Below are 21594 nucleotides of genomic sequence, written 5' to 3' on the forward strand. Positions count from 1 at the left end.
GTGTTGCAACCCCTTCATAACTAGTGTGGGCTGTATAAGAATCAGGCTGAGAGCGCCATGGTGAGAAGACCAGTGAATAGCCTTCCTCTATGGCCTTTGGGTCAGGTTCCTTCTCTAGGTTCTTGCTTGAGTTCTTGACTTGGCTTTCCTTGGGGATGGATTGTGACCTGTATTTCACATCAAGCCTTTGCTCCTTGTATTGCTTTTGGTTATGGTGTTTATTGCACAACAGAGAAGTAAACTAGGACAGACCGGGGCTGTGAGGAGGGTACTGCTTTGACAGGCCAGGTGGGTTGTTGTGGGGGGGATTGTGGAAAGACTTTGGAACTTTGGGCTGGCAAAGCTGTTGTGTGCTTAGAACTTAATGGGTTGTTCTGTGGGAGCTAGGAAGGATGCTGAGAGCAAGCCATGGAGCAGGCTTTTTAACGGCCTCTGCTTCAGTTCCTGCTTCCAGGTTCCTGCCTTGAGTTCCTGCCTTGGTGTCCCTGGGTGGGCTGTGATGCAAGACACATACGCCAAATAAACTGCTTTCCAGGTTGCTTTTGGACATGGTCTTTTTTATAGAACTAAAAAGTAAACTAGAATAAGTTTCAAAAATCAGTTTTATTTTCCATATATATGCTGTTTATTTTTTAAATGAATGAAAATGTACTTTAGAGTATTGTAACATTATTCTAATTTGCTTTCTGTTGTTGTGGTAAACACCATGAGCAAATGCAATAGTCCTTGATGAGGGAAGCCAGGACAGGAACTTAGAGCAGGAGCCATCAAGGGATGCTGCTTACCAGCTTGCTCTCTCTGGCCCCTGCTCATTCAGCTTCTTGAAAACTGTCAAGTATGACACCGTTCACAGTGGGCTGGACTCTCCCTTCAACAGTCAGAAAAACATTCCAGAGTCATGGTCAAGGTAGCTCTTGATTTGATGTCCCTTCTTTCTGGATGACTTAGGTTCAATCTAGTTGACAATTAAAATTAACCAGCAGACATGTCAGTATTGGTTAGTTACTATATACTCTGATCCACTCTCCTGCCGTACAAATAAGATTAGCTTAGAAATAGCAATAGATCTAGAGTGGATGAAGGGATTTAGTTTTTAATTCAGTTTTAAAGTCTCGAATGTATGCAATATCATTTTTAGCTTGAAATAGCCAAGATGTTTTTCTAGTTTATTAATAAAGTTTTAGTTACTAAAGAATATTTTTACTCGTTAAAAAGAAATATTTCTCATGTGGATTCTGGCTTCTGAACTAGATTTTCATCCAGTTAAGACTTTTTTTATTTTAATGTTGGTTGTTTTTGCCCAGTTCATAATTTGATGTATTGTACCTTCGTTTATCCAGAGCAAACTTAAGAACTAAGAAGTGAGCTGAAAGTGTTTGTGCTTGCCAGTGTCCAGGCCGGTACTTAAAAACATATGTCCTTAATTAAACAATTGGTGATTAAGTGCCTAATTATGTGAGGTTGTTTAATTTTGTAAAATTAGTGATCTCATATAGTGCTGCTGTTTCATTGTTGCCCGCAATAATAGATAGAAAAACAAAAAGGATGGGGCAGAAGTGATGGTTCGGTGCTTACGATCATGGTTGATGTTGTAGAATACTGAACTGTTTGTACTCACCTCGCTGCTGACAACCGTCTGTAACTCCAGTTCCATAAAATCTCATGCCTGCTTCTGGCCTCCATGAGTGCCAGGCAGATACGAGGTGCACATACATGCCGGTAAAACACTCATGTATTAAAATAGAAATAATAAGTCTTGAAAATTCCCCACAAAGATGTTAAAATATAAAACTTGCCAAGGACTAATAAATATTGAATAGATAAAAATGTTCAGTATAAAGATGGTGTGACCATATATTAGATCATTGAAAGACTTTTCTGTAATGTAAAAAATGCATGCACACATGCATACACACATGCACCTCCCACTGTATTTGGTTTCTGTAGAGGATGTTTCAGTCGAAGGGTAGGATAATTGACATAACAGTGTTTTGCATGGAGCAGTGCTTTGGATTATTCTGTCAAATCCTGAAACGAGAAATGGCTGTATCTAGTATTTAAGAAATAATAAGAGAAAAAACCAACTAAAAAGAAAATGTTGGTGTGAACTCTTTCAATTGTTTGAGACTTGGAGGGATGTTAATGTGCTTGAACAACCAGCAAAGTCTGGCATTTAATTGTGTGTAGACATACATAAGAAGCTTGTAACCTAAATTACTATGTTTAAAAAACAACAGCCATAAGCCTGAAAAATGAATTTGTATAGATTGTTTGGACCACAAAAGAGACTTTAGAACTGGGCAGCATTCCAAACTGAATGCCGTGCATAATGCCCACTCTATCACATAGGAGGAGGCTTGTGTTCATCCAGGAAGGAGGTAAGTGGCAAGCAAATACCTGGTCCCTGCAGTTGCCATTTCTAGTCCTATCAGGGGCAGTGTCTGCCTCTGATTGGCTGAGACGCAGCTGCTCTGTTATGTGGATACACTCATGGGTTAGTCTGGAGCTAGCTATATATCATATCAAGCCACTGTTCAGTGTGTGGTGTCTACTTCAAGACGTCTAGAGACTGGTTAAATGAACTCAAGTAAAGCTGTAGACAAGAATTTTAAAAATCTACCGATAGCCATTTATGACCTGATGTTGACTAATGTACGTTTTTAGAATTCTTAACACCCTCCTCCCCTGGGTTCCTAAAGCATCCTCATGGAAATGAGGAACAACCTTGGTGGGTGTGGACATCAGTGCAAACTAAGGCTTGTGTTTTCTTTATGGGCACTTTTGTATATGAGAGTCTATTTAGATTTTGTTTTTCAAGTCTGGCATTGTATTTCATGCCTGTAATGCCAGCGTTTGAGAAGTAAAGGCAGGGAGATACTTTTTCAAAAGAAGGAAAATAGAAATGTCAACATGAGTATGTTTTAGAAAAGTTTTGTTGCAGTTACCAAATTATTACAATGACATAAGAAAAGATTGTTTATTTAGTGTTGCCTCGTGTCTGCGCCTAATTTATAAAGACAAAGCCCATGAGATCTTAAAGGTTTGTGAAGATCCTGATGGTTCCCTTGGATCTTGTGAGGTTACAACTCACTCAGCTGTGTTCTTTAAGTACCATATATTTAAAAAATGAAGTCTGATAAAATATGTCTTACAGTTTTCTTAGCAATAGTGATGACTTGAGGTGCATTTAAATTAGGTTTTCCTTGTCCAGATGTCAGAAATGGTGTGGAGAATATACTTAGTTAATTTCTCTCCACAGAAAGCCAGGTCCAAACTCTTACATAATTGGAAAGGATCTTCTCAGTCAAACCTGTGACACTCTCTCTCTCTCTCTCTCTCTCTCTCTCTCTCTCTCTCTCTCTCTCTCTCTCTCTCTCTCCCTCCCTCCCTCCCTCCCTCCCTGCTTCCCTCCCTCCTTTTTTGTCTAGGATTTATTTATTTTTATTTTATATACATTTGTGTTTTGATCGCATGTATGTCTGTGGGGGGGTGTCAAATCTCCTGGAACTGGAGTCAGCTGCTTTGTGGGTGTTGGGAATTGAACCTGGGTCCTCTGGAAGAGCAGACAGTACCTTTAACCACTGAGCCAACTCTCCAGTCTCTCTCTCTCTTTTTCTTAATGTAAAACTTATTCCACTTAAACCCACCTCCAAGATTTCTTCATGAGGCTTTCCTCTCTTTTCCTTTGTTACAATGACCTAAAAAGTTTTGATTTTTTGCTTGTTTGCTTATTTGTTTGTCTGTCTGTTTGGAGACAGAGTCTTATTGTTCAGATCAAGCAGAACTATTTCACAGTATAGACTAAGCTAGTTTTGAGCCCCACATGTCTCCGCATTCCAAGTGCTACAATTAAAGATGCAGGCCACTAAGCCTGATTTTAGCTTATATTTTTAAGGAAAGGTATGCTCTGCCCTTGTTTTATGTAACAAAACCCTCTCCCTCTTATCCATGTCTGTGTGCTTGTTATGTGTGCTGTCTGTTATGGTCCAAGTTCTATGTACATGCCACTGAGGATCCTGTCTTTATAGAAAGCCTGTGCCTGTTCTCCTAAGAGCTTGGCCATCTCTTTGTGAACAGAAGGGAGAAGTATGTAACATATATTCTGTTGTGTTGCATAACAGAACAGAAGATGACTTCATAGAGGGCATAGGAAAAACACAGGAAAAAGCTTTACCGGAGCCATGGGAGCCAGGAACCACTGCTTCCTCCGAGGTACACTTCACTGGCGTTCATCTTCAGGAGAAGGAGCTGTCACTTGCATTCTATCCTTCACATATCAATAACTTTTAAAAACAAATATATACAGGGCAGTAGGTAGACACCTCACATTAGACGCGTTTTCTCTTTTGTGCTCTTTAGGAAAAGATTGTATAGAACCAATAGTATTTCTTCCATAATGTTTAGAAAATTGCACTATGCCTTACCTCCGCCACTGGTTTTTGATAAAGACAGGGTCTTGCAGAGACCAGCCTCAAATCTGCCTCGCACACTCAGCTGCTGTGCACTTTTTATCATAGTGTGTTTAATGAACTCAAATTTAAAAATAAGTATGGGATTCTTAAAGTATTGGGTTTTTTTGCTGTTAAATTTCACTGTGTCATTAAAGGTGTATGTCCGTGTCATATGTGCTTATGTTCTCTGTGTCCATCTTGTATGTTCCATCTGTCTGTGTCATGTGTGCTTTATGTTCCCTGTGTCCAAGTCACGTGTGTCTATGTTCTCTGTGTCCAAGTCACGTGTGTCTATGTTCCCTGTGTCCAAGTCACGTGTGTCTATGTTCCCTGTGTCCAAGTCATGTGTGTGCCTATGTTCCCTGTGTCCAAGTTGTGTGTGTCTATGGTCCCTGTGTCCAAGTCATGTGTGTGCCTATGTTCCCTGTGTCCAAGTCGTGTGTGTCTATGTTCCCTGTGTCCAAGTCGTGTGTGTCTATGGTCCCTGTGTCCAAGTCATGTGTGTGTCTATATTCCCTGTGTCCAAGTCGTGTGTGTCTATGGTCCCTGTGTCCAAGTCATGTGTGTGTGTCTGTGTTCCATGTCTTTTCCACATCTCCAGGATACTTGGTGGAGTCGGCCATATCTAATGTTTGTAACTTGTGTTCCTTTCTGTAATTTTTTTTATTTCCCCTTATTACCTTGGTCAGAAATACATTGTTTTTGTTTTTTGTTTCTTAGTCCTTTTCATTGTTTATTGTTTCCATTTCATAGATTTTAGGCCATGCTGTGTTCTTTCTTTGGTTTACTTCCTCACTTGATCGCCATTTCTAGTTTGTTTCACAGAACTGGTTTTGGATCTTTAGTGCAGGCTCATAATGTCACAGACGCCTGGGTCCTGCCTCAGCAGCACGTCAGTTACACCGGTAGCTCATGCTTTTTCCCTTGAGATAAAGAAATATCTTGAGATTTTTGTTTGTTTGATACCAGGTTTCATTCTAATGTCTAGACAGACCTATAATTCAATAAATAATGGGAACTTGAACTCACAGACTACCTTCTCCAAGTGATGGAATTATAAGTATGAGTCTCCACACCTGATGTTGGTTTTGGTTTGCTTGTGTGTTTGTGTGTGTGTTGGTGTGTTTCTTTTTTTAAGACCTGTAACCCAAAACTGGCTTTGTAGACTAGGATGGCCTTGACCTTGCAGTAGGTGATTCTTTAGTCTGTGCTGGCATTGTATGAGCCACAGAACTAGTTTCTTTCTGATTCCTTCCATAAATAATATATTAGTTTGGAGGGTTTGAGTTAGTTTTCAGGTTTTGGTTCATTTTCAATTCCTGCTGGTTCTAATTTAATACCATGTGGTCTGAGCATGTTGTTTATGTGACTGGAATTACTTTTTTTTATTCAAATGTTTTATGACCTAGTATATTGTCTCTTTTGACCAATAGTCTGTATGCCATTGAGAGTATCACTGAATGCATTTTGTAAGTCTCAGCTGAGTCAGGCTGATTCTTGATCAGAAATATATTGTTTTTGTTTTCTCAAATAGTCCTTTTCATTGTTTATTGTTTTTCATGTCATAGATTTTAGAATTCATTCTAATAAACATATTTACAGATACTGTGTTCTTTCTTTGTTTTTCTTTAGGCTCATTTGCAGGTATTTATTTTTATCTTATGTGTCTCGATGGTTTGCCTTCATGTGAGTCTGTATACCATATGTGTGTCTGGTGCCCATGGATACCTTAAGAGAGAATCAGATCCTCCAGAACGGTAGTTACAGGCAGCTGTGGGTAACCATGTAGGTGCTGAGACTTGAGCCTGGGTACTCTACAGGAGCGCCCAGTGCTCTTACCTGCTGAGCCATCTGTCCAGATCTAGTCCCACCTTTCTTAAAACTTATATATTGACAATTCTGTAGTATTTCCCTAGTCTTTTGAAAGCTTTCAGCATAAAGAAATACCACAGTCAGAGAGCAGAGAAATGTCTAAAAAGGAATAATAGCTGATATTATTTAATTAGGACACTGCTGAAAATCCAGACTGTTTTATATCATGGATTTTGGACTTTTGATTGGCTTACATAAATAGATGTGTTTTTGCTAGGCTGGGAGAAGGGAATTTTTTTGGAGTCTTATCAGCAGTACAGGTAGAACTTTTGAAGGCTCTTAGGTGCCAGAGAGCAGGAAGAATAGAAGAAGCTGCAGAAATTAATGGTCATTGAGTAGTTCATTTCTGTTCCCTTTTTATTTATAATCTAATGTAAATGGTATTTTTGATTTGAGAAGAAATGAAATCTTATGCACCTGATTTTAGTCAAAAACTCAGAAGCAACAAGAGAAGAAAATTTAAATGACAGCATTACTATGATAATGAAATACAGAACTCTGCATATCTGTGAGCTGGGCCTGTGTGTCCTACTTGGTATTATCTTGTTATATTGTGTTTCTCCACCCCACCCCCAGCTTGGATGAAGCTGCAAAAGTAACTTCAGAGAGATGCAAAGCCTTTATCTGTCCTCAATACCCTTCCGTGTTGACAGCCTGGCTGGCGTGCTAGAGGCAGGGTGGATTGTACTCACGAGTCTGTCTTCTAGCATTTCCTCATCACTGTGGGCCAACTGTGAGGGGAGACACTCCTATCTTTCAGCAGCATAGTAGGTTGAGGAGGTGCTCTGTTAGTTAGGATTTCAAAACTCTTGAGGGAATGAAGTTAAAAAAAAAAAGGGTCAGCAGAGAGACCCTTGTTTTAGGAAGAAATCTAGGAGTTAGGATCTGAGAATATATAGACTATAGATCTGAAATATTATATGCTATTTTTTTAGGAAAATATTAACTATTTTATGCCTTTACTATGTTTTTCTTTGTTTTAAAAAATACTTCTGTGCTATTCTTGAGTAACTGTTCTGTTTTTAGAGATAATATTTGAGCTTCCAGTTTTCTCTCAGGATTCTAGATTCTGGACCCATTAAAAACATGTGGTACTTGTATGAGATTATAGCAGAGATGGTCCCCTTGCAGTTCTGCTCACAGATGTGTACTCTGACTGACTGGGAACTTGAATGTAAAATATACACTAGTGGTGGTGGTTTGTCAGCATGACATTGCTATACCGAGAGATATCAGTGGTGTGCACTTGAGCAGCATGGAACCTTTAGCCAAGCCATTCCGTGCTTCTCTATACTACCACTGGGGTGATGAGTTTCTATCAGGGTTGTCCGGTAACCTCTGCTTCTCCTAGACATTCTTATCTGTCCTAAAAATGATGCCACAGTGCTGCTATTTAGCCTAGTTTGCTTAAAACATGAGGCAGACCTGGGCATGGTTGTTGAGCCTGCCTTCAATCCTATCACTTAGACTGCAGAGGCAGGTAGGATCTCTGAGTTTGAGGCCACCCTGGTCTACAGAGTGTGTTCTGGGCCATCCAGGGTTACTTGGTAAGACTTTGTCTCAGAGAGGGGGGGGAGGGAGAGAGAGAGGGAGAGAGAGGGAGGGAGAGAGGGAGGAAGGAAAGAAGAAGAAGAGGAAGAGGAAAAGGAAGGAGAAAGGAAGAAAGAAAAAATATAAGGCAGAATGTTTTTGTTGTTGTTTACCTAGATACCAGTGGGGTGTCCTCCCTCCCACAGCACCCTGGCCCTGTGCCTACTGTCACTCTGTATTGTAACCTGCTTCCTGGCAAAGTTTCAGGTTGGAGGAAGAGGATTGAGAGCAACAGGGCTGGCTGGGGAATAACTAAGATGTACAGGACAGGATTATACATAAACTTCGTGTATACAAAGTGTATGCATGCAGAGTTGAAATCTAATTCAGATGGTTTCTGGTATGCACAGAACATTTTGCGTTTTTAAGAAAGCACTATTTCAATGGCAAGTCGGTGCACAGCACATTGGGGTGCACACCCTGACTTAATTACAGACTGTCAGTGGTCGGAGTTTCTAATGCTTTGTTTCTATTTCAAATTTTGTTAAAATATGCAAAAAGCAGCCTAATGAGAATTTGTAGGATTTTTTTACTTGTAAAAGAGTAATCTTGAATCTGATTGTTATTGAGTGCTTCCGTTAAGGACATTAGAGGAATTGGGATGACAGGGAGTGACGAGATGCACTGCTTTTTTCCTAAGATGTTTAATTTTCTTTTTTAGGTGGCTATCATCCAGTGAAAATTGGAGATCTCTTCAATGGCCGCTATCATGTCATTAGGAAGCTAGGATGGGGGCACTTTTCTACTGTCTGGCTGTGCTGGGATATGCAGTGAGTGCTCTTTGTCATGTGCTCTCGGGTTGTCCTTGGCTGTGCACTTGCTGTCTTGGGGTTTTACTGCTGTAAAGAGACTCTCCAGTCATGGCAACTTTTATAAAGGATAGCATTTAATTGTCACTGACCTCAAGGTTCAGAGGGTCTCTCCATCATCATCACAACAGGAAACATGGCAGCATCAAGCAGGCATAACACAGGAGAAGGAGCTGAGGTTCTACATCTTAGTCTGAAGGCAGCCAGGAGATGAGACAGACCCTCTCTTCTGCACTGGGCAGAGTTGAGCGTAGGATCTCAGAACCCACCCCAACACTGACACATTTCCTCCTACACGGCCACACCCACTCTACCCTTGCTCCACGCCTAATTGTGCCACTCCCTGGGCCAAACATTCAACCAGCATGTCTGCTTTTAAGATGATGTAGCCAAGGGTCATGTTGCCTGCTGGCATGTGAGGCGCTCGCTGCTCAGGCCCAGGCCCCACAGCCGGCCAGGCCCGCCGTCCCCATCACCTTACTTCCACATGCCTTTGCTTATAGTTTTAAAGAATGCTAACTAGTTCGTTTGTGAGCCAGTGTTCCAAAATTGCTTTACCTCAGAGCTGTGTTACTTTTCTGTTAATTAACTCATATCAGAAACAAATCAGATACAAATTGAAAATGTAGATGCCACATTGACCCAAAGCAGGAAACATACATAATCGAATATTATAAACGCATGCTTTTCCCTTAGTGTCTGTGTGTTAGCTGAGAGTTTTCTTGTCTGCCTTGTTAATTAGAATTGAAACAACAAACATAAAATATCTTGTAACTCATGAACACTTACTTGTGTTGCCCAAATGTGATTTTTAATTAAATGTTATTGCTGCATATATGTATATATGATGTATGTGTAGGTGTGTAATGGTGCATTTGCCACAGCAGGAGGACAACTTTGTGGAATGGCCCCAAAATACTATTTTAAGGGAAAGCTTACCGAAAGCTTCAATTTGTTGGCTACTAATTGGCTACACTTCACTATAGCAATCACTTCTTATACTGATAATAGAAATAACTATGTGTTTTGTTTTGTTTTGTTTTTTTATCTAAAGAGGGAAAAGATTTGTTGCAATGAAAGTTGTAAAAAGTGCCCAGCATTATACAGAGACAGCCTTGGATGAAATTAAACTGCTAAAATGTGTAAGTAATCAACAAATAATGAGTGATATAAAAAAGTAAATGACTAACTAATGCAAATGCATATCCTTTACTCTGTGACCTCTGAATTATAATATATTTCTTGTTTTTACTTTTAGAAATAGTTTTTTCAGGTACCTGTAAACTTTTAATTACTGCTATACTACCTCTGTATAACATCTGTAGGGTCATTGTAAAGTTATTAAGTATAACTTAATTTTTCTGGGTGATGCTATTAAAGTTTAAATCTATTTTTTAACTTTTTATTGGTTCGTTGTGCCTTTCATCTAATGTCCTGCAATCCCACTTATCTTCCAGTTCCTCCACATCTATCTTTTACCCTTGCCGCTTTCCTCCTCAAAAAAAAATAAATAAAAATAAACCAAACAGAAGTCTCTTGGAAGCTGTAGTGTGTCTCACTATGCACCCTTTCACATACAAATGTGTGCAGTGATTCTTGGTCTGGTTTGAGGCCTCTGGCTTCAGGCAAGGTATCAATAAGGAATCCTCTCTGGGATGCCACTAGGGTATATATAGTTTTGATGCCCTGTGCCTGGAGATCCTGCAGCTTTGATTTTTCAGGACTAGCCTCTTCATGTGCTTCAGCTCCGGTTCATAGGTGGGGTAGATGTTAGGGTGGGCTAACTCCAAGCCCTGGGTCTGGGCCTGGGTGGTCGCTGAGCTGGCCAGCCTGCCAGCTCTCCTGCACACATGCCACCAGGGTGTGCTATGCCCCAGCTAGTTCACCAAGTGTTGCAGCCTGCAAGGACAGAGCCAGTGGGGTAGGTGTGGCTCCCTCATACCTTCCCCAGCAGGGCCATTGTGCCACTCTCCTGAGTGATCCAGCCAAGGAGGGACAGAGCAGGTCTCCTGCCAAATCTAAGTCTTGGATTTGAAAAAAATCATCTTGTTGATTGGTATAATTAAAAAAAAAAGCTCCATTTTTATTTTAAGTGTGTGTGTGTGTGTGTACATACATGTATGCTTTTAGAGAGAGTCCAGAGAGAGAGAGGGAGGGAGTGTGTGTGTGTGTGTACATACATGTATGCTTTTGGAGTCCAGAGAGAGAGAGAGAAGGAGAGAGAACATACATGTACGCTTTTGGAGTCCAGAGCTTTTGGCTCCTCTAGAGCTGTGGTCACAGGCAGCTCAGACATGGGTGATGGCAATTGAACTCAAGTCCTCTGAAAGAGCAGTTCACGTTCTTCAGTGCTGAGTCATCTCCCCAGCATCAAGCCCCATTTCAGACTTCTGCACTGTTTGGGCATGTAGTGTGCACTTGGAATCCCAGCACTCAGGGATTGACACACAGGGGTGGCTGAGCTCTGGGCCAGCGTGGGCGTGGGCTGATACTAACACCAAAAGGAAAAGGACTGTGCACACCCCATTGTTCTCTTATGTGTTTTTTCTTTGTATAGGTTCGAGAAAGTGACCCCAGTGACCCCAACAAAGACATGGTAGTCCAGCTAATCGATGACTTCAAGATCTCGGGCATGAATGGGATACGTATCCTTTCCTGCATGATCTTTGAAGTATAATACAGTTAGTGTGGGGGGGTAAGGGGTCAGTTTTAAAATATAGTGTTATTAAACTAGTGCCTCTCCTGGTCCTGCTGTGTAGGGCTTTGTTTTTTGTTTTTTTCTTTCTCTTCCTTTTTTAAACTCTTTTGGATGTATTAATATCTTAGAAACATTAAAAAATGCTAGCTTGATTTGGAATGTACTTAGTTGTTACTTTGAGGTTAATAGTTATTAATTATTCAAAATAAGGTTTTATCATATTTTCCAAATGTATATAATGTACTGAAGTTGTATTTATTCTCTCATTACTGTCCTCATTTCTTGTTACCCTGGTTACTATTGTTTGTTTAACTTTATTAATCTGTATTTTGGTTATAATTTTATTGATTTAGTAAAAGTAATTGCAGTTGTTTTGTAATGGTAGGTGGAAAAGTATTGTAACATTATTCTTTATAGCCCCGTGGCTCGGTTGTGTAGGTATGTGTGAATGGCCAAGGCATTCCACTTCATTGGGGTTTTTATTATTTTTTCTTGGAGCAGATCCAAAGCTTTTTGTCATATTTATTAACTTTCTTAAACTCGAGAAACCTTACTGACAAGGCATGAAAATATGATAAACTCTCATATGATAAAAGTCTCAGCTTCAGGGCTTTGGGATGGCTCAGTGGGTAAGAGCACTGACAGCTCTTCAAGAGGTCCTGTCTTCAAGAGATCTAATCCCAGCAACCACATGGTGGCTCACATTCATCTGTAATGGGACCCGATGTCCTGATCTGTTGTGTCTGAAGACAGCTACAGTGTACTCATGTAAATAAAATAAATATTTAAAAAATAAGTCTCACTGGGCAGTGGTGGCGCACGCCTTTAATCTCAGCACTTGGGAGGCAGAGGCAGGCAGATTTCTGAGTTCGAGGCCAGCCAGGGTTATACAGGGAAACCCTGCCTCGAAAAAAACAAAGCAAAACAAAAAAATAAATCTCAGCTTAAGTCTAAGAATGACATTTAGTACCTGCACCTGCTCCGTCATGATTGTTTACAAGAAAACTTTTATTGCAACAGATCTTTATTTTTCTCCTAGAAATTCCCAGCCCACCATGATGTTCAATGCCTGTAATCTCTACAACTTCAGATGTTGAGACAGAAGGTCTAAGAGTTCACAGTCAGTTTCATTACATAGCAAGTTTGAGGCTCGCCTGGGTTACATGACAGCTTGTCTCATCAAACCAAAACAAGTAAGCAGATTAGTCAGTGCTACTAAATCTAAAACCCTGCTGATGTTGTATCAGCGTTTGCTTCAAGATGAGTTCTAGTATCCAGTAAGTTCATTCTCCCAAAAGTAGGCAAGCAGGTAGGCAGTCTGACACTCTGTGTGCCCATGAGAGCTTTTCTGTGTAGGACAGAGCAGCTCTGTTCATTGTGTGTTAAATTTGTAGAGCTTTTAGAGCTTTTTTACACACATATGCACACGCACGCACGCACGCACACACACACACACACACACATGAACCCACGCACACACACAATTTAGCAGCTTTTTTTTACTATTAAGTAAAATGGTAAGAAGCTATCATGGTCTGGATGTGTCAATACTTTGAGGAGATTTGGGACTCATTTTGGAAATTCTAGGATTTGGCCCAGTACCTGCCACTAACGTCAGGCTCCAGTTTTTGTTTTTGTAATGATACCGGGATGTAAATCATTGTCTTTGCAGCCTGGAGTATTTAAGGTCATTCACAGAACCAAAGCATTTACAATTTTTTTTCTTTAAAATATATTAATAGCTATCATGTTGATATGATAAATCCAGATATTGCTGTAAAAGTTAATAAGTCAACCCTTTTGTGATACCGATACCAACTGAAGCCTCTAGTCATGAACCAGATGTTTGAAAGAGTTTCAGAACTATTTAGAAATCCCCTCGTGACTGACATTAACATGTGGTCTCTTTGCTGACTATTTCCAGTGATTCTCAACCTTCCTCATGCTGCAGCGACCCTGAGCCATAGCATTATTTTGTTGCTACTTCATAACTGTAATTTTGCTACTATTATCAATCATAATATAAATATCTGCTATATGGACCTGAAAGGGGTCGAAACTCACAGGTCTAGAACCACTGACTTAGAGGGTCAGTGATTGGTCTAGGGTGGCTCTTCCTCTTCCTCCTCTTTTTTTTTTTTTTTTTTTTTTTTTAAGACAGTATTTTTCTGTGTAGTCCTGGCTGTCCTGGAACTTACTGACCAGGCTGGCCTCAATTGAAGGCATGCACTACCACACCTGGCATAGAGCTTCTATTTTTAAAAATGCAGTGAGTAGAGCTGGAGATGGCTCAGCAGCTAAGATACCCGACTGTTCTTCCAGAGGACCCAGGTTTGAGTTCCAGCACTCACACAGCTATACCTCGTGAGACTTAGTAGATGTGATGCCACCTCTGGCTTCTGTAGACACCAAGCACACACGTCTCATAGGTACATACATGCAGGCAAAACACTCATATATATAAAATAATCATAAAAAATAAAGAGCTACAAATATCATTAAAAAAAAAAAAACCAACAGCAAACCAACCACTAACAGCCTAGTCTAATTGAATCGGTGAACTCCAGGGTCAACCTTGTCTTAAAAAGGTGGCACCTTAAAAAGGTGGCACAGCACATGAGGCAGAGGCATGAGCATCTCTGTGTTTGAGACCAGCCTATTCTACAGTTCTCCGGAGAACTACCGGAGCTATGTATCGAGGACTTGACTAAAAGGTAAATAAGTTAATTAACCAATCCACTACCCACAGAACTGAGCCAAACACAGTCTGGTGGGGCTTTACTGATGGTTGCATTTCTGCTAATGGAGAAAAAAAGACTGGAGCAGCACACATTTCTAATAAATTTATGTCTTTTCTTGTAAAATCCATTGTTTTTTCCACAGAATACTGTTGCACAGTATGTATGTGCCGTGTTTTCTCCGTCAGTTCACCCACGGGTAGGCAGGCCATTTCTATACCCTGGCTGCTCATGGCTCTATTGGAACTATTGACACATTTGAAATCTTGATTTCACTTCCTTTGGGTACTTGAATGACCTTGAATGATAGTGATGTTCTCATAATTACATCATGACCCCAAATCTACCAGTTGAATACTAAAATATTAATTAATTAATAGATTTTCATTGAGATTGTGCTTCATATAAGCCCAGGTTGGACTTGAACTCACTGTATAGCTGGGGATAATCTTAACCTTCTGATTCTCTATTACCTTCCAAATACTGTGTCACTTGGGTGTGCCACTGTGTATAGATGTATATAATATTGATGGAAAAGAAAGGTTATTAATACACCTTTAGTATTCTATTTTATAATGTATGTAATCAAATAGACATTTATTTACGTTCTTGTTTTATTCACCTTGTAGAATAACAATATCCCCCCCCCACCCGTGAGGGTTCATTCTTGTCCACTCTCCGTGGGCAGAGCTGACAGGAGAGCGTGGCACAATGTAGTCTGAATTACAGGTTGGCCTTCAGAAGCTAGGACATATGCTTCTCACCTGTTTCAGCAGTGGGTGGAGGTATATATTTCCTGAGGTGGTTTACTGTACACACTGTATAGTGTATAGTACATGATTGATCTTGGTGGAAAAAGTCAGATCCTGTATATTTAGGTGCTAAACAGCAAGTGATCACCGTGAAGGTATTAATGTGGTATTTTATTAGGAAAGCAATGTTTTACACGTGACATAATGAAGCTGCTTCTAGTAACTGCCTGACCTCAGGAAAGGCGTTCTCAGATGGGCCTTAACCGCATCCCAGATGTCTGCATGGTCTTTGAAGTGCTTGGTCACCATCTCCTCAAATGGATCATCAAGTCCAACTATCAAGGCCTCCCTGTCCGATGTGTGAAGAGTATCATTCGACAGGTGAGACTTTAGAAAGAAACCACCCCCTGGAGAGAGCAGTCCTATCTCTCAGCCAGTTCGGTTGCCTTTTGACGTGTATTCAGTTTACAGTGAAGGAATTGATAAGCAAGGGAAGGCAGCCTGGAGCATCTGCCTCACACTTCATTGGCATATCAGCCTTTTTAAAGATGAGTAATATATATCCATACATTAAGAATAATAATCAAATTATTGCAGTCAGTATTTTTACTGGAAAACACTTAGGTCTTGGGAACTTAATTAAGAAAGAACAATTTATTATGTTGTTTTGTGTAATCTGTTTGTTTTGCTATTTGACATACCACAGAATAAGCCAAAGGAAGCAGGTCCTATGGACCTGCTACAGTGTGGTGCATATTGTGCATATTGTGGCTAATAACTGCATTATATCCTCTGAGACCTGATCCTCATCTCCACACAAGAAAGCAGTTTGACTCAGTGGGTATAATAGTTTGTGAGCTATTACATAGTGTTCCTGTGTAGGGAATAACAGGTATCAAGCAGTAAATATGTTTAGTATGTATTGTCAGTTGTGTTGGGTAACGTTAGAGTAAAGTACCTTGGGTCATGAAAACAGGAGCTCTAGGAAAAGGTACGGTATTGTACATGGTACACATTGCATAGGGAATACCATGACATCAGTGCTGTGATTGTCTGACCAACTGAGACCCTTTAGTGAGGGAGTGGTTTACACGAGACCCTCTAATAAATACTTGTAGGATGAAAGTGTGTAAAGATGCCCAGCATGGTGGCACACGCCTTTAATCCCAGCACTTGGGAGGCAGAGGCAGGTGGATTTCTGCATTGGGGGCCAGTCTGGTCTACACAGAGAAACCCTTACTTGAAAACCAAACCAAACCAAAGCAACCAAACAAACAAACAAAAAAGAAAGTGTGTAAAGATAGAATGTGCCCTTTAGCATTGCTCACCAGGGTTAGAGTTTGCCAATGGACATATTAAGTTCACACACTACTTTGTGGCCTGTACTGCGTGACATAAGAAAGCTACAGATGTAGCTTAATTATCTATGACGATATCGTGGGTTAGCATGGGTAAGGCTGGGATTATCAGTGAGGTTGCTTAGTTTAGGAAAGGTTAGGAGTCTTTCCTCAATCACCAGGTTCAAAGCTTAGATTAGGCCTCTCAAGGGGTTGCAGCCACAAAATATAGGCCTCAGTTCAGAACTGTGTGTGTGTGTGTGTGTGTGTGTGTGTGTGTGTGTGTGTGTGGTTTTTAGTCCTGGCTTGCTTGAAACATGAAGGCAAGGCTGGCTTCACACTTAGAGATGCACTTGCCTCTGTCTCCTGAGTGCTGAAATTGAAGGCTATTACTATACTCAGTCCTCAGAATTCTTAAATAGGAAAAGAACTATGAGCTAGTGAGATGCCTTGTGGTGGGTTTTCCTGCCTCCAAGCCTGATGACCCAAGTTTAGTCCCCAGGTCTGTCTGTCAAAGTGAAAGGAGAGACTTCTGCCGGTTGTCCTCCAACCTGTACACACATGTGCCCTGTACACATGTGCATGTGTGCCTGTGTGTACCTGTCTGTCTCTGTGAATGTAATAAGAGAAAACATAATTATTCTCACAGATTGTTAATTGAGAGGGAGTGGCTTCAGAAAGGACCTTCCTTCCCAGTGCAGATAGTTTGTGCTTAGGCAACTGTACACGATTGGGCTTTTAAATCCATTTTATAACATCTCTAGATTTTAAATGTGTGTAGTGAAAGCAGCCCTGACTGTGTGTGGTCCCCTCCTCACACTGTCCTCCTGTGTCACACACAGGCAGTGCTGTTGGTCATAGTACAGATACGAAGTCAGGAGTTGGAAGAAATGCCAAGTGGTTAAAAGAAACAACAGTAAAGAGGGGTCTGGAAAGTGAAAGGAAAGGCCGTTTGCTCTCTTAAGTGGATTGAGGTATTTCTGCTTGGAATGAGCCTGGCGCATGAACTTGCCAACTCTAAGGCCTGTGACTTTTCTGTAATGTATCTTGTTTCCCTTTAGAGAGGTGCCGTCTGCGCCATCTTTACTTACTTTAGCAAACAGCGCTGTCTTTAATGTAGAAGAGGACGCAGGAGATGGTGAAATTGATAGTTAGCTCATGCGCTTCCTCTGGGGTCCGGGGTCATGTTTGTAACTTAGTGACAAATCTAAAGCTTTTTAAAAAATCTTATTGAAACATGAATTATCGTGTAATTATCTAGGATAAATCATGAAATATTAAAGGCTTAACATATGTAATTTGTGCCAGCTGGTCTACAGAGTGAGTTCCCAGACAGCCAGGGCTACACAGAGAACCCTGTCTTGGAAAACAAAACAAACAAATAATTACAAAAAGGAACCAAAACAAAAAAACACATGTAATTTGTTTTATTTTGTATGTGTTGTATAGGCATGTATAGTATGTACCTGTATATGTGTATGTATATATATTGGCAGCTAGCAATTGGTGTCTTTGATGATTGTTACACACCATATTTTTCCGATTTTATTTTATCTTTTAATGCAATTTCATAGACTTAAATAGTAAATTTTAGACATTTTCACCTCCTATTTTTTTCTTTCTTACTGCTGAGAGAGACACTTTTATTTTTAAGCCTTTTTTTTGGAGCGCTTTACTCTTTTTTGGGTGGGGACAGGGTACTAGTATGTAGTCTCACCTGGCCTGGACCTCAAGAGATGTGCCTGCCTCTGCTTTCTGAGTGCTGGCATTAAAGGCATGCCCCAACATGCTTGCCTGCTCTACCTTATTTTCTGAGACAAGATCATTCTTTTATTAAATGTGAGCTCAATGATTGAGTTTGATTAGCTGGCCAGCAGGCTCGAGGGCTGCCCATCTGCACGTCTGTGGCTTTAGGATCCCAGGTGTATCCCCTTGCCCAGCCTTCGACCTGGGTGCTGGGGCGCTGCGCTCAGTCCCTCAGCCTTACCGTGTACACGCCACCCACTGCACCGATTCTCACAGCTCTGATTTGCATATTTTACTCAAGAAATAATTGCCTGCATTCCGTTCACAGAGGTTCTGTCATCCCTAAATCTGTGCTTTCAAAGATTCCTATTGCTGCTATAGATGAGTGAGAGCGCCACTGCCCTGCAGGCTCAGCTGTGTAGGAAGGCAGCTGGGCAGGGTGAGCTGTTGATGCTTGCATTCAGTGGCAAATGTGTGGAACTGAAAGGTGAAAGGTTTTTGGCAGTAAGGTGTGACTAATAATGGTGCTGTCCTCATTGGATTACAGTGAAGAACATCCTACTGTAATTAATGTTACTGTGACCTGGGCATAGTTTTAAGTACTTGGCATACTTTAATCCTCTAAAAGCTTTTAACAACTCTATGAAATAATAGTCCTTCTTTTCTTGATTTCATTGGAAATCAAGAATTGGAAATAGGAATATAGACCTTAGTAATTTTCCCTACATTGGGAAGTAAATAAAAAATACTGACTGATACTGGAGTGATGGCTCAGTGGTTAAGAGTTGCTCCACACTCTTCTAGATGATCCCAGCTCAGTTCCCAGCATCCACACTGCCCCGGTGAGGGCTCACAGCTGCCTGGAATTCCAGCTCCAGGGTTTCTGACACTCTCTTGACCTCCACTGAGACTTTCACACACATGAAATATACACATTAATAATAATGATAATAATAATAATAATAAGATGATGATGATGATGATGATGATGATGATGATGATGATGGTGATGATATAGAAAGCAGGGGAGCAGGAAGTGAAACATGAACAGTCTAGTTTTGGAGCTCAAGATTCACTTCTTTTTTCCTAAATGATAAAATGCTGTTAGAAATTGTGCTCAGTCTGTGTCCAGTAGAAGTTAAGTCTCTGTTCTTCTAGGTTTTAAATCTTCTATCCATTTTTCCCTCTCATTCACAAAACTTAATACTTAGCACCCCTCCCTTTTGGTTTATTGAATATTGGATATTTAATGATGTTCCAAGCAATAATAAACACATGCTCCTTTCATGAGATTTTTGTTTATACTCTGTTACTTGTTTAACTTTGTAAGGAGTTCAGAGAGAGATCTTAACGATGGTGCTGTTGACCCTAAGCGCCCTTTGCCATCTTTTATATCTTGACCTTTGGTGATCTCTTTTGTCCTAGGCTGCTAGAAACTATCCATTCTTTTCTATCACAGCATTCAAGGCTTAACCAGAATTCTCTATGACAAAGGTCTCTTATGCTATTCCAGGCTGTTCATTTCCTCTGTGTTATGCCCCCAGCCATATCTGGTCCTTGAATTGACTACAAGTTTTATAATGCAGGCCAGGTCATCTCAGTTCCAGCACAGTTGATGTTTTGGATTAGATAATTTGTTATTTTTACTTTTCGGAGGTGGTCTGCTCCGTTCATGGCATAGTTAACTTCCTCCCCAGCCTTTAGTCCCCAAGGGTTGTTGGACTTGTGTGGTGCCTTCTCATCCTCTGGTTTGTCTCCTGGGTGGGGGAGGGGCAGAATTCCCTCTTACCTACATTTGTCATCTGCTTTTGCTAATTCTTGTTATATAACTTTGTTTTACTCATTTATGAATTTAGAGTCATTTGTAATTTGCGGCTTTACCACGCAGGTTAAAATGAGAGACTGTCAATAGAGTGTCCATTACAGAAGCAGAACTGTACTATGCTTGTCTTGGAGCTGTCAATCATTATAAGTCCTCTGTGTCCTCTTTCATATGTCAGGAAGTTCTACAGTTGGTTGGTATTTCTTTAAATAAGGCAGGAACATGTTTATTGGTGTATTTATTTTATTATTTTATTGGGTTCTTATATCTCTGTCTCCCTTCAACCTTTATTCCACCCTGATCCCATCCAATCCCCCAGTAATAGGTAGGAAAGAAAGAAGATTGCAGGGAAAGGGGGCATAGACCTCCTTAGACTGCATCTTGCTGATTAGGGTTGGGATCCCTGGGGCACATCCAGTCATCACCATCAGAGTACCCAGCAGTCCAGTAATCACAAATGTGACCCCAGGGAGGGCAGCAGCCTGAGCCACAGGTTCTCTCCAGAGAGCAGGAGACAGTCTTAGTTGCCAGCTGTGGACAAACGGAAACAGCCCATATCCCACAGCTGGCATTAAGACAAACATATTCACATACCATAACTGGTTTGGTTTTTTGTTTACCTTGGTTTTTCGAGACAGGGTTTCTCTATGTATGTAGCTCTGGCTGTCCTGGAACTCACTCTGTATACCAGGTTAGCCTTGAACTCAGAAATCTGCCAGCCTCTGCCTCCCAAATGCTGTGATTAAAGGCATGCACCACCACTGCCCAGCTCATAACTGGGTTTTTAAAGAAACCCAAATTCTCACTACATATGTTCTTATTCTTTGCAAAATGATCGATCTTTATATGTTTTAAAGGGCTTGTTGGATACAGTTTATTGGTGGAGAGAGTATCTAACATGTAAAAGACTCTGGGTCCAATCCCTCAAATTCCAAAATAAGTGCTTAGATAAATAAAATGGAGGTATGTTTAAGAAGGATATTCTGAGGCTTGTATGACTTTATGATGTGACTGGCTCTCCGGGACTAAGTATAGCTCTTTGGTAGGCGGTGTGTTTAATGGGTTCACTCCTCAGTACTGGGTAGGGGTGGGGGTTGGGTGAAGAGAGAAAATAGGAACATGAACATTTTAGAGAACTATCACTTTAGTTAGAGAAATTGAATCACTACTTTTGGGTGATTCCGAGAGTCACACCCAGGATGTTGTTGGTGCTAAGCAAGTACCCTGTTGGTAAGCTGCCTTCTCAGCCTGAGTGAGACCCTTTCACCAGGTCTCAGCATCCTGGCCACCCGGTAAGCACTGGCTGTGGCTGGATGGACTCTCGAATGCCCATCCCAGACTTTGGTCCAGACATGGCCAGCTTCTCTGACCTCAGTCATGGAGTCTTGTATGTCTCCTCTTCATTTGCCTTGTAAATACTAGGTTCTATTCTATGACTAGCTTCACCATGTCGTTCTAAACTTCAAATAAAGGGGACTTGTGTTGGCATCCTGTCTAGTGTGTTAAACAATGCACCAAAGGTGAAAGTTTCTTAAAATCTTCAAAGTAGGTTTCAGTTTCTTACATAATTCAGGTTGAAGTTGGTGTTTCATGTTTTCAAATGTTAGTGTTTAATTTATTGTACTGTTTAGAAATTTTGTAACAGGGTGTCTGCTTGCTAGTCATGAAATACAGCACTGTTCCAATTTTGGTAATTTTCTGTAATTCTTTTTTTTTTAAATTCTTTTTTTTATTCAATATATTTTTTATTTATATTTCAAATGATTTCCCCTTTTCTAG

The 21594-nt window shown here is 40.6% G+C and overlaps 1 protein-coding gene and 1 long non-coding RNA gene across 16 annotated transcripts in view; one reads left to right on the top strand and one right to left on the bottom strand.

Moving 5' to 3' along the window:
• The window catches only part of Srpk2 (SRSF protein kinase 2), a 178298-nt gene that overhangs the window by 122555 nt on the left and 34149 nt on the right, over positions 1–21594 (top strand). For 12 of the 15 annotated variants that reach the window (XM_052173063.1, XM_052173070.1, XM_052173072.1 and 9 more), the window contains 4 exons: positions 8575–8683; positions 9777–9864; positions 11280–11367; positions 15185–15291. In XM_052173063.1, coding sequence (XP_052029023.1) covers positions 8575–8683; positions 9777–9864; positions 11280–11367; positions 15185–15291 — 392 coding nt within the window. Of the gene's footprint in view, positions 1–4190; positions 4213–7780; positions 7871–8574; positions 8684–9776; positions 9865–11279; positions 11368–15184; positions 15292–21594 lie in introns of those variants that run through there. The other 3 variants (XM_052173073.1, XM_052173076.1, XM_052173069.1) reach the window with 3 other exon arrangements.
• On the bottom strand, positions 51–9016 carry LOC127678260 (uncharacterized). The gene is made up of 3 exons (XR_007976543.1): positions 8815–9016; positions 4175–4283; positions 51–955 (listed from the first exon to the last, which is right to left on the bottom strand). It is a non-coding gene; the product is annotated as an uncharacterized LOC127678260 (long non-coding RNA).

The sequence above is a fragment of the Apodemus sylvaticus genome, chromosome 2 (assembly GCF_947179515.1).
Source record: "Apodemus sylvaticus chromosome 2, mApoSyl1.1, whole genome shotgun sequence".
NCBI classification, from domain to species: Eukaryota; Metazoa; Chordata; class Mammalia; order Rodentia; family Muridae; genus Apodemus; species Apodemus sylvaticus.